This window comes from Nicrophorus vespilloides, unplaced genomic scaffold, assembly GCF_001412225.1.
Source record: "Nicrophorus vespilloides isolate i.1.1-1 unplaced genomic scaffold, Nicve_v1.0, whole genome shotgun sequence".
Taxonomy (NCBI): Eukaryota; Metazoa; Arthropoda; class Insecta; order Coleoptera; family Silphidae; genus Nicrophorus; species Nicrophorus vespilloides.
In genome coordinates, this window is record NW_017096075.1 from 20,380 (window position 1) to 34,049 (window position 13,670).

The window sequence follows — 13,670 nt, forward strand, 5'->3', positions numbered from 1 at the left end:
ATTAGATATAAAAATTCAATAAACTAATACTAAATTATATGTTTTTTTTTATTATAATATTAGTTTAAACCAAATTATAAATAATTGTATAAAGTTACTCCTTTATTTAAGAAAGTAATATTTGCCACATTCCTCCAAAAGTCAACTGAATAACTATGTAGTATTATCACAATTTAACGTGTCTGCACGAATTTACATATAAAGAAGTCAATAAAACAATGTAACTAATACTAAATTATAAGTTTTCTTTCAATATAACATTAGTTTAAACCAAATTATAATTAATTGTATAAAGTTAGTCCTTTATTTAAGAAAGTAATATTTGCCACATTCCTCCAAAAGTCAAGTGAATAACTATGTAGTATTATCAGAATTGAACGTGTCTGCACGAAATTACATATAAAGAAGTCAATAAAACAATCTAACTAATACTAAATTATATGATTTCTTTCTATATAACATTAGTTTAAAGCAAATTATAAATAATTGTATAAAGTTAGTTCTTTATTAAAGAACGTAATATTTGCCACATTCCACCAACAGTCAAATGAATAACTATGTAGTATTATCAGAATTGAACGTGTCTGCACAAAATTAGATATAAAAATTCAATAAACTAATACTAAATAATATGTTTTCTTTTAATATAACATTAGTTTAAATCAAATTATAAATAATTGTATAAAGATAGTTTTTTATTTAAGAACGTAATATTTGCCACATTCCTCCAACAGTCAAATGAATAACTATGTAGTATTATCATAATTGAACGTGTCTGCACGAATTTACATATAAAGAAGTCAATAAAACAATGTAACTAATACTAAATTATAAGTTTTCTTCCAATATAACATTAGTTTAAACCAAATTATAAATAATTGTATAAAGTTAGTTCTTTATTTAAGAACGTAGTATTTGCCATATTCCTCCAATAGCCAAATGAATAACTATGTAGTATTATCAGAATTGAACGTGTCTGCACGAAATTAGATATAAAAATTCAATAAACTAATACTAAATTATGTTTTCTTTTAATATAACATTAGTTTAAATCAAATTATAAATAATTGTATAAAGTTAGTCCTTTATTTAAGAAAGTAAAATTTGCCACATTTCTCCAAAAGTCAAGTGAATAACTATGTAGTATTATCACAATTTAACGTGTCTGCACGAATTTACATATAAAGTTATAAGTTTTCTTTCAATATAACATTAGTTTATAGCAAATTATTAATAATTGTATCAAGTTAGTTCTTTATTTAAAAACTTAGTATTATCAGAATTGAAAGTTTCTGCACAAAAAGATATGTAAAGAAGTCAATTAAACAATGTAACTAATACTAAATTATAGTTTTCTTGCAATATAACATTAGCTGTATGAATAACTGTATACATTTATACCAAAAAAGTTAGAATTCTACATAGATTCATTACGGACAAATCAAATTATAGTCCGAACATTTTAAAGCATACTACTTTCGCTCATTCGAATGAGCTGGTATGAAATAAAATGAGTGGACTGAGAAAACATTCTGGATGAATCATAGGAAACACATGGTGCGTTTACAAAGGAACCACGCCGTTCGGCTCCATCGCATGTCCAAAAATTTGATGCACATCAATACCTCGCACAGTCCGGATTCACTATAGTCCGGTTTCATAATTAAATTGCAAAAGAATCTTCTATAAAATGTATAACTTTTTCTCATTTCATTTGTTGTTGTGACGCATTCTTGCTCAAATTGTGGCTTATAATTCTTCCAGAGTCGTCGATTTTCTGGCTTAAACTTTATCTTTAAAGTATCTACACAAGAAAACGTTCAGTGGCGTTAATGAGAATGTAGCTTCATCGCTCCAAACAATCTTCCCCGAAAACTGTGCATCCCATGTACTATTCACAAAATTGTTTCCTTCAGTCCAGATCATCTTCATTGATAGCATGTACCATTGTTGGAATGTAACTTTTCCATTTGCAACGTCTGAAAATGTGATGGATCTTACAGATTTTGTACTCCAGTACTCTTTCTTGACTGGTGAAGCTCGTTGATGTTCTTGGTGTACTCGAAACGTTGTCTTTAAACATCCTGAATGAATTCCATTTGTTTCAAACGTATCTTTTATCCGATTAATTGTAAATCGCGTAGGTGAATCTGCCTGAAACTTAATACAATATTGGCTTCGAACTTTCATACTTCCAATAACATTTTAAAATAAATTTTCTTTTTTCAAAAGTTAATCTCGGTTCACTCATTATTTCCAATTAATTAAAGAAAAATCATAAAGATGAACAGTGTATACATTTAGTTTGTATTTATACAGACTAAAACTCTTGTCATTGATTAGTCCTGCTTCAATAGTCCGGACTATGCGAGGTATTGCTATAGTTCAATAAAAACATGTTACTAATATTACGATTATATTGTACAAGTTCTATCGAAAATTATTCTGTTGAAAGATGAAATTAAATGAATCATCACGATAATAGCTTGAGGATAAACTAGAAGAAGTTCTAGAAAAATCTCTTAAAATATAGCCTGTTAAAATACGAATCTCGTTAGACGATATCACTTCACACATTGTAGTAAAAACCTTCTAAATCATACAAATTCATTAGAAATTTTAAAAATATTTGTTATTTTTTCTATACGAACATTTCTTTTAATCTTGTCTACATACTGATATGATATAAACAGTCATTTTAAAATAGTCTAATCATCACTTACAGGCAGTAAAACATACAGTTTTAATGATTTACATGTTTTTTTTTCCATTTCATACTTTTTTTTATTGTTTCTAATTATTTTTGTTGTTGTAATTTTAAGACGGTGGCAACTAATTGTTTTAAATAGATCATTTAAATTGCTTATTTTGAGGATGTTTCGTTGATAATAATACACATTTGTAAGTTGAAATGCATATTTTTATTTTCAAAACATAATTTACATTTATTTGCATATATTAGCATTTTATATTTATTTTGTTTTCACTGTTTACAGTTAAACAACATGTGCAGCGGATGATGCTTAAATTTATCCAAAACAGTTGACCTAAAATATAGAGTTTCTAGAAGTATACAACTTCTTTTTGTATAATTGATTAAGCAATAGTTATTATTAATCAAAATTTTATATTTATTTACAATTTTTATTGATATGTTTTACATCTGAAGATCACTTAAGTGAATGTTATTATACAATTTCTTCTTTATCAACAAATTAATGTATTTTTTTTTCAAAACAAGTTGATTATAAAACGTTTTTAACAAAATTGAATTTTCTTAATGATAATTTGTTAATCAAAATCCAATTCAATGAAAGGATATTCAAGTTTCCAGGTACATTTTAAAAACTAGGATTGAAACTGGGAAAATCCAACAATTTTATAAATCGTATCATATGAAAACATTATTTGTTTTCTTGATTAACTGCAAATGATTAAATGCTAACCAAATACAAACATTTTTGAAGTATTTATGTCACATATGTCGTTGGAAAAGTTCAACAAAATCTGGCATGTGAGTGTTATCAAAATTGGGTTACGATAATAATTCCGATTTGATTAGAAAACCAAGATCAAACCTTGAACTTGAATGAAACGAAAAATAACGACATTTACGACATAACTGAACGTTTTTTCCCCATCAATTCAAATTATAAACATGTTTCATTAGTTCTAAACTTTACTTACCTGTTATAATTAGAAAATATTGTGAAACATAAAATTTGCAAATTGTTATGAACATTTTCCTCGTGTGCTTTCTTTAAGCATTCCTCTGGTAGTATGATAACAGTTTATTTACAAGTTACCACTCGTTATCTAATCTCGTGCATTTTAGTGTTTTCACTGATATTATTATAACAGGAAAACTAGCAAAGTGTCTAAAAAAGATTTATTGCCGCATTCCAAGTGCGGATTTCTCGTCCGGTTTTCCTTACCTGACCTAAACAAACCTGCAAATAAATCTTGTCATCCGAGGCAGATTTAGATAACAATTTAAATGTACCTCTCTTGAAAATTTTCAGCAATAAATTTTCAACTTTTGTCCCACAAGCGAGATTTATTTGCTCACGGCAACGGATCCACCAATGCAGATAACTGCAAATCGTAATTACATTCTCTCTCTCGAGATGGGATAATTGTATGGAAGACCCGGTCGTTATTTCTAGTGAGGGTAAATAAATGAGCGTAACGTTTATATAATACAAATTTATTATGGTTTTCAAGTAGACACATCATCCTTTCTTCTTGCGAATTATCAGAAAAAGTTTTACAAAGCTTCGTATTTCTTTGATGTTCTTTCCAATTGTATAGAACGAGAGAACCACTAAAGTGGGTGGAGAATGAGTGAGCGTTACAATAATTACTTCCACTATTATTACACTTAATCATATTTTGCAGGGTAAATTGGATGAACTGATTTCGGTAATGCATTTTGCGATTGGCGTGAAAATTAGATTTCAAAACTACTTACTGGCAAACTGTCAACAAGTTTAAAATTATCACAAAAACTAACGTCAGTGTCAAACGTAAACCAGTGCGCAACTTTCAACTAGTCTCCGACTTTTTTTTTTGCTGATTTATACTTATTTTGATGATGAGAGTGAAAGGAAAATAAAAAACGAAAGGACACCAATCAAAAAGCATGAGCGAGGATTTCTGGTATAGAAGCTTCTATCACTAAAGAGTCTAGTAATTAGCGGGGAAATGGAGATTAGTATAGAGAGAAAAAAAGACCTTACCAAAACGCGAAATTGTCATGTAATTTGACACTTCCGAAAGAAAGCTTTTTTGCTTACATCTAAATCAACTATCTTCGCTTCACGCTTTCGAGCAGAAAGCAAGCAAAAATAATCGCGCTTCGCTGTTGCCCTTTTCCCTGGGAACAACAAAAAGAAAGCAATCCACGGATGGAACACGAGGCGCTTCCGGTTTTAAAAGAAAACAACGAAAAGCAAGGATGAAGAAAGAAAGAAAGAAGAGATGTTAAGGAGTAGAAATAAAAAAAAGAGTGTGTATTAATTGCAGATTTTTGTTCGTTTCACTTGTTTATTTAAAAAATAAATGAAAAGTAAAAAATAAAGAAAACCAGCGGGACTAGAGATTTTTTTTATTAAAAACCCTAAACTGTAAGTTTTCAGTATTAAATTAAAGAAAAAAAAAATTATTATTATTATTATAGTAGATAGCAATGGTATAGGAAAAAGAAGCTAACACGAAATGCTTAAATAAAGTCGGTACTAAAAAGAAAGAAAAAAATGTAATCCTAAACATCCTTAAATCATATATAAAAAAAAACACAAAAATAATATTATATTATCATGAGACCACAGTCTGAAAGAAAAAAAAAATAGTAATAATAGTAATCGTAGTTTATTAGCAATGTGAATCGTTTTATAAGCGCGATGAACCATAGGATTTAAATCGAAAATAATAAAAAAAAAAAAAATACTGAATAAGATTATATATATTGGAGGCTTATAAAAGATTCCACAAGTTTTACATTGAAACTGGGGGGGTAGTATAATAATTAAATACAAATTTGTGAATGCATGAATCGTTCCGACTTGGTGGTGGTTGGTTGGTTGTTGTTGTTTTTTCTGTTTCCTGTTTTTTTCTTTTTTAATACATTATTATTATATAAAAATGAACGCACTTGATATACACATTGCTTGTTTCGCAAAATACAAAATTTTATAATGTAGGTTGTTGTTGCCGCGTGGTTGTCGGATGAAGCGGCGATCTTACTAATCTGGAACAAAAGACACACTCTTAATTATAGACATTCTACACGCGGCGCCACATAACTCTCTGTTATATTTGTACAGCATTTTAGGATGCATAATTAATTACGAAACGAATACGTGTAGTCGTATTAGTTATAATACAATGTATCATTTGAATAACGCAATTTGGAATTTAGATATTGTATCACGTTGTTTATAGGCATATTATTTGATTGATAATTAGAAACGGGGCGACAGTGGAACAATAGATATTAAATCTGGCAAATGAAGGCATTATAAAAATAAAGTCTACTTTATGATCATATGTAATAGAATAAAGAAATAAATCACGTCGACGATGAGACTCACCTCTAGTAACCGCAGGACATTAGGTATTCACCTAACTTTTCTACAACAGACGCTGCTTGTTGAGGTTGGATAGGATCTTCGTAAAGGGAAACTACCACGGCTGAAAACGAACAATGCATTATTGTTATTATTATTATAATTATTGTTGTCGACGTGGCCTCAAGGCATTTACGGATAAATAATTCATTAAAGAGCATTCAAATTGTTTACGAAATTGTCGAAGATTCAGGTAAGCTGCGCCCGTGGCTTTATGCCAAGGTAGGAGGTATTATATTTAGCGAAAAGTATGTTGACCCATATGAGTATCGCAAAAATGCGCAAGAATTGTACGCATTGCCAAAACGTACGCGGCGCGTGTAAACTGATACAGATTATCACTTTACAACGTAACGACGCAGTTACAAATTATAAATAACAGCGACGAATAAATATATGCAAAAATTGAAATAAAAATTGGCTATAAGTTTATATTTCTTTGGCTCGGAATGCTATTAGATAAATTATATATGTATATGTGTGTGCAGTGGAATAATTCAAAGCACGCGATACACTTCGCCGTAAATGCCTGCCTAGTAAAATAGAAATCAAGAAGATTTTCATATTTCGTGTGTCCTACATGTGCGATCTCTTCGAAAGCCAATTACTTTCACAAACCGGCGCTCTTTTACATTACAATATTTCGCTTTTCATTTCTAGCTTCAACTATTAATACCGTTATTATAACAAAATAAAATAGGTAATATTTTTATGCAACGTAATCGACCTTAATCGCTTAATTAAAGTAAACACATCGTTGCGTATCTTTTCTGAATATTGCTAAAGGTTGCTTCAGTTGAAGTATGTTAAATGCCAACAACCACGAGCGTCCGTCCGTCCTCACCTTGTGTCGTTTTCATACAGTGCACGCCGACCTTTCCCAGTTTACATCGGATAACACGGTCTGTACCAGATAGGTAAATGTAACGGTTGCCCGCTAAGGTGACACCAGATGATGTTAGGATATCTTGTTTCTCGAAGCCCTGCACCAACTTTGCCAGCTCCTCTTTCGTCACCTGCAAGAAAGAAAAAACAGAATTAGTATATGAATATATCCGTTGATCGTTTCATGATAAACAATTTAGAAAGTGAAGTCCGCTGCTTTTCATTTATGAGCATGTTACTGCAGCTAAGGATTTGGAGCAAGGACACCACCTCCATTTGCCCTTATCCGAGACTCTTTTCCACCAACAAGAATTACTCGCAACGAAATCTCAATTTATATATTATTTTTTTCAACAAATGATCTCAACTCAACTAACAGCACAAATCGACGGATTCGTCATGTGCGTGCGTTTATCCGAGTCAAGAGCAAACGGAATTCAAATTCAAGCGATCTTGAATTACTCCTTATATGACACGAATGATAATTATAATAGCATATGGTTTACGCAAAACCTGTTGACCTTTTATTGGGGATACATGCATAACACATTCGTATGCATTATTTATTCACACAGAACAAAGTAAGAAAAAATGAGAAGAGAAGAGGTCTTAATACAATCATTTCCATTGAATTACATTTTTCAAACTAACTCAGTTATGATTTATTCCCGTGCAATTTGCGTGGGGTCTCCGTTAGAATTTCAGAAATAGATGGATTGAGCTTTTGCCAAACGCAATAAAATTCGCACTCTCCGCACGTCACCTTTTCAAACCGTTTAAGCGACATATTAGGATTTTTTTTTGTGTGTGTGTGCGCATTCACTTTTAAGGCGATAAAAGAGAGACCGCAACCTCTTCCTGGATTAATCTTTGAACCCAATCCACAGACATCCGCCAAAATTCCAGCCGTTATGATAAGACAAATAATCAAACAAGTTTAACGTAGATTTTTAATAAATGCGCTTGTCCAAGAATTGCAAACCGAATCTTTCGCGAAAGCGATATTTGTTTCCCGTCCAGACGTGTCAATTAAATGCGAAAACATGGGAGACGACTCGAAAACAAATACCTTGAATTATCGTTTTCTTTTTTAAAATGCAGGTAGATACGATAGGGATCCGTTATGAGTGTATGCAATTAAACTTTATACACGTTCCAGATAAAACATCTAAATATTTCATAAGATCCGTTTATATTTTTTTCTCTCGCGTTGTTGCTAAGAGTCTGCTTTATTTATACGCGCGCCGTATCTGATATCTGGTTTCCATTAATTACAAACAAGTATTCATTGCAAACAGTGCGCATGTATTTATAAACAAGCCGGATTAAATAAATCACATTTCGAACAATGGATGATTCAATTGCAATCAACACCCTATCATAATAACTGCACTTATTATATTTATAAATAGTATCGAACTTGATCCTTTTCTCAGATCAAATATTGTAGTTAAGTGGCGATAAACACTGCCAGCAACATATTGACGTGTCGTCCTTTTTACCAAAATTGTTTATATATATTTATTTAGATTCAACGGAATAAATTAGAATGTCCATGCAGATGGACGTACAGTTACCATTTCGAAGCTTTAAATCATAATCATTAGTATTAATTTACACTCGCAATTTAAGCCGTGAAACTTTCCATAAAATAAAAAATGTATTTATAAATTCATATATTATTTTACAACACATGAACACGCCCTTTCTTTTTATTAGAAATAATTTGTAGTAAATAGTGTACATTGATTGTGCATCTCTTTGAAAAGAAAAGGATATCGAGTCGAGAAACAGAAATTAATTAGCTAACGAAACTTAAGTAATTGTACAACTTGAATTGCCTATATTTGGTGAAATATCAGGTAATGGCTTGAAACGACAAGGTAAGCACAAATCAGTTTTGCACACACTGCACATGATGAAATCGTAAAAATGCGAATTACAAAAATAAATACTATGTTACCATTTAAATATCTCCAACTATTGCACATGTTCGTACAGAAACATTGAGAAATATGTACTGTTTGCTAAACAGTAAATGTGCGCGTCTCGTGTTAATATTATTTAAAAAAATGATTTCTGAAAATAAAATTACTTTTTTTTTGATTCAATTAATTATAGTGTCTTTGATATGATGAAGTAAACCGTTTAAATGAAAGTTTTCACTTAATTGAGACCAGTTTTTCATCGTGCATCAGTTATGTACATTAATTAACCATGAAGCATTTATATGTACTAATTGAAGAGCATAAATTTATATATATATATCTTAACACATGTTTCGCATCCGTTTCACTGTTGCTTTTACTTTTGGTACAGTGTTCCGGTTAGGATGATGGTGATTCGAGCGCGCCCGGACAACAAATATATTGATCGAATTCCGCACACAACAGACGGATGGATGGGGTGGCTGTACAATATCAGCTCCCCATTGACTGGGCTTCAACGGGCGTCCCCTTCCGACATTTGCACAATGGACATGCACATCTATTGATTGATCAAACGCCGGTCATTGCGCCTAGTAGCCTTCACCTTGCGTCGCGGAACGCAAGGATCTTCTACTCTACACATCTGCAACCACCAACTACAAAAAAAAATTCAACCTGTATGAAGAAACGAAGCCGTTCATTAAAGCCCCCGCATACTTAAAACAATTTATGTAATAGCTTGATATGAGCAGCAGTGGCTTTATCGCTGATAAACTGTTTTTTTTAGTAATAACCACTTGAAATATGGTACTTTAATGAGTGCGTCTATTGAATAATTTATTGAAGGCAATTAGGTGCACGTAATTACTTGCGTTTGACCCGAAAAATGAATCGAATTTGGGGAGAAAAAAATGCGTATTTTAGTAATTGAAAGAAGACGCGTTTGTAAATGGATGGCGGCTGCGGTGAGTCATGAGATATGGATGCGAAGTACCTATGATGGCATTTCGGAACCGAAGCCAAGTTTCTTCGAATACTGCATATATATATTAAATGAAATCAATAAATTTACCAAATGACCTTGTGGCAAAAACCACCTCATTGGACTAAAATAAAAAGAGAAGCATGATGACCTTCGCCTACACAACAATGGCAGGTGCAGACTTTTCGCATCGCCTAGAAGCCTTCTACAAGAGCCGCAGCGCCGTCGATGGACGCTGCCAATTTAAAAACTATCGAGTTGATAGTCTCGTGTGTCTGAAAAAGGGAACGCTGGGCGTTCGAGCAATAAATTATGTGAAAAAGCTGCAGTCAATTAATGCGCTAGACGACATAGTTCTCCTTAAACAGTGATGTTACTCATCAAAGTTTACGTTACAGAATATCGAAGAAAAAGAATGTATGAGTCATTGGATATAGAGTCCGTCTCCTAGGTGTATCTTGCAGATAAGCGAAGTTGTTGGAAAATATTCAAAAAATATATAAATAATAAAACCCTGCGTAGGAAAAGATTACAATTACAAGTTGGAAATAGTTGAAAATGTGGCAGATTGAGGAAAAGGAAAAAAAAATGTGTACATTGATGAGAGTGCAAGTGTAATCCGCGAATGTAGAGTTTTGTATTTCTACACGTCGCAGATATAGACATCGGCCGCCATTTTGTGACTCCGCGCCGGCTACTTTCGTTTCAAGGCCCAAAACGCATACGAGCAGAGAAGTGTGGTAGGTAGCCAGCCGGCCGGCCGGCTTTTCGCTGAAAATCCAATAAGAAAACTGCGGCCTGCCGATGCGTGCGGTTTCCCAGCTGCAGCAGCAGGAAGGAGCCAAGCCGCCTGCGACGTGCAAAAAGGCCAAGCCCAGCGAACGCCGACGACTATAGGAGGTTGCCTTCTTTTTTTTTCCTTGTTCACTTCAGAACCAAACAAAAAAAAAATATACAATTTACTTTATTTAGATGGAATGCTACGATCAGCAGGACACATGCTCTCTCATGCTGTGTGTCATGAGACATTTCTCTCGGACTTTTTCTTTGTTTGAAAGTATTCTGCTTGAGCTAGGTGTGTTGTATGTATATGTATGGATGGATGGATGGATTATATATATATAGATATCGTGGGGGGTGGGTGGAGATGGTGGGCACTTACTTCGAAGCCGTCCGATCTGGCCCAGACGTTTCCATCGTGGCCGGCGATGCACGCCTTCGCGACACAACGGGAGGCCAAGAGTTGTTTGTCGACGTAATCCTGCCAGCTCATGTTGGAAAATTTGATTTTGATACCACGGCACACACGGAGCTAACACCAGATGAACACTAGTTAGTGTAGTTGACGCACGGCAATGACTAAAGCTGACTTCGACGGGCTCGACCGGAACGGAAGTCCAGCGAGGATGGCGACTGCGCACGCGCCCCACCCCACTGTACGTGTTCCGCTTCACTCCTCGCTCTGGAGACAAAATGAAAATCACTAACTTCCAGAACCGCTCACTTTTGAAATATCAATTTCGAAAACGAATACAAGCACTTATGCGAAGACCACTTTCTGTTACAACATTCGTTCGAACACTCCAATTAATTGTTTCTGCAATACCGAACGCCAAATGCAATGATTCAAAGTTAAAAACCTTCCTAAACTCACATGCACTACTTCTATAACTCAATTTTTTAAAATGTATTCCAGTCACAGTGACAATTCATTTAATTTCACATCAGATCAACATACCATAACTTAATGGAAATGCTACAATTTTAAATTGAAAGCATTCCCAACTTCATTATTTAAATCACTCTTTCAATAAATGTACATTTAAAATAATAAATAAGCATTATTTCAGAAAAGTTTTCCATCACAAATAAACAATAAACCTTCTTCATTTACAACCGAAAACTTAAATAATGCAATAATTTATAACAAATACTCATAAAACTTGAAATTAATCAATTCATATTTAAAATTTATTATTTAACTGAAAATTTCCACTTTAATATAAATAAACATGACAGAAATTAAATTATTTACTTAAATGACTTATTACAAACACAAGAAAAGCTTAGATAACATATGTAATTCATATTTCGTTAGATTATTACTATACATCTTTATTGCTTATATAGTATATATTATTGCATGCTTTGAACTAGTTGCAACTAATTAAATATTAATTAAAGACGTTGTAAGAGTTAAAGTTTAGAAGCGTCTAACATAATTGATGTCCATTAAGATTTGTCAGAAATATTAATTAACTAATTAAAAAATAGTTAATACATTTCATTTAATTGGGGCAAATTTTCTGCTACTAATCGTTCAATCTCATTTAATATTCTTTACTTAAACAAGTAATTTGAAAAGCTAAATGAATTTCCACAATATTTTTATAATACAGTGAAACCTCGCTTAACGAGTTTAATCCGTTCCAAAATTTCCGGATTTTTACATATTCATATTCAAAATATGTGTACACAAGTTTTTAAAATGATGTAGAAGGCGCGCAATCCGGGATTTCTCTTCACATCGTCACTCGTTATGCGGAGCATCATTTTTCTTACAATTCAATTTGCTCGTTAAGCGAGGTTCCACTGTATATTATTTGAGTAGTAATAGTGAGCATTTCACGAAAAATTAAATTAGTATTTAAAGCACTTAATTATTCAAATTCATAGAAATTTTTCTACTTTAAATTGACGTAACAATTATGATGCTACTCAAGCGTTATGAATCATCATGCAACAGTGACCGCGTTATTAAAAAGATCTGTTATCGAGCGATATATGCGAAACGTGATTTTTTAACAATGTATGTGTATGAAACGATTAAACACATTAGAATTAGTCACATAATATTATTTTTACAACTTATCACTATGAAAACATTTAATAAGTTACGAAATTGGTAAGTTAATTAGAAATCTAAACATTTGTTTTTAAGTGATTTTTTTTGATAATCCAATGAAATAATGCACTGTTCTTGATAGCAAGACCTCAAAGAACCACAGTTTTTCCACTTAACTGATGAATCCTTCATCCGTATTAATGTTCGTGTTGTTAAAAGGTATTACTTATGAAACTGTTTCCGTTCTGGTAAAGTATTCCATTAAATCTTGAGCGTCCATCCATTATCGTTATTTCAGTTGTATGATCAAGATTTAAATTGGTGTACATTATATACAAATAATTTTGAATTAAAACTTAAACAGTTACGTTTTAAAATGAAAATTGGCTTTTGATATTATATTTATCATATTTGAATAGAACAGGAAACACCAAAACTTATCGTTAAACGAAACACGAGGTTTGATACGAGGTTTTCTTTCTCATTTTTAACTACTTTTTGGTTTGCTAAAGTAATAATATATAGAAATAGAGTTTATAATTATATTCAAGGTATACATACATCTTACGATTACAGTAATTATATTTCTTAAATATTTTATTACAGATAAAAATGTTATTTTATTAAATAAACTTATAAATACATAAAATAATATTTTTATAGTTTACAATCTTATTTACTTCATATTAAATGAATGGTAGAACATTAGATCAATGACCACTTTGCTCACGTGTGTGTTTAGTTGCCTAACAAAAATTTTCCTTAAAACTACTGGGGAAAACACTTTGTTCGCGCTTATCTACATTTCTATTGAAAATAGAGGATGATATTGATGATAATAAACAAGATACAGTAAAAAAAAGAAGAAATACGTACAAAGTAAAAGAGAAATTAAGAGGTGA

The 13,670-nt window shown here is 32.0% G+C and overlaps 1 protein-coding gene across 1 annotated transcript; it reads right to left on the bottom strand.

The window, feature by feature from the left end:
- Positions 1-5,446: 5,446 nt before the first annotated feature.
- On the bottom strand, positions 5,447-11,305 carry LOC108569403 (profilin). The gene is made up of 4 exons (XM_017930942.1): positions 11,086-11,305; positions 6,973-7,144; positions 6,093-6,192; positions 5,447-5,749 (listed from the first exon to the last, which is right to left on the bottom strand). The coding sequence occupies exons 1-3, from the start codon at positions 11,194-11,196 to the stop codon at positions 6,095-6,097; spliced, it is 381 nt and encodes a 126-aa protein (XP_017786431.1). The 5' UTR covers positions 11,197-11,305; the 3' UTR covers positions 5,447-5,749; positions 6,093-6,094.
- Between the last annotated feature and the right edge of the window lie 2,365 nt (positions 11,306-13,670).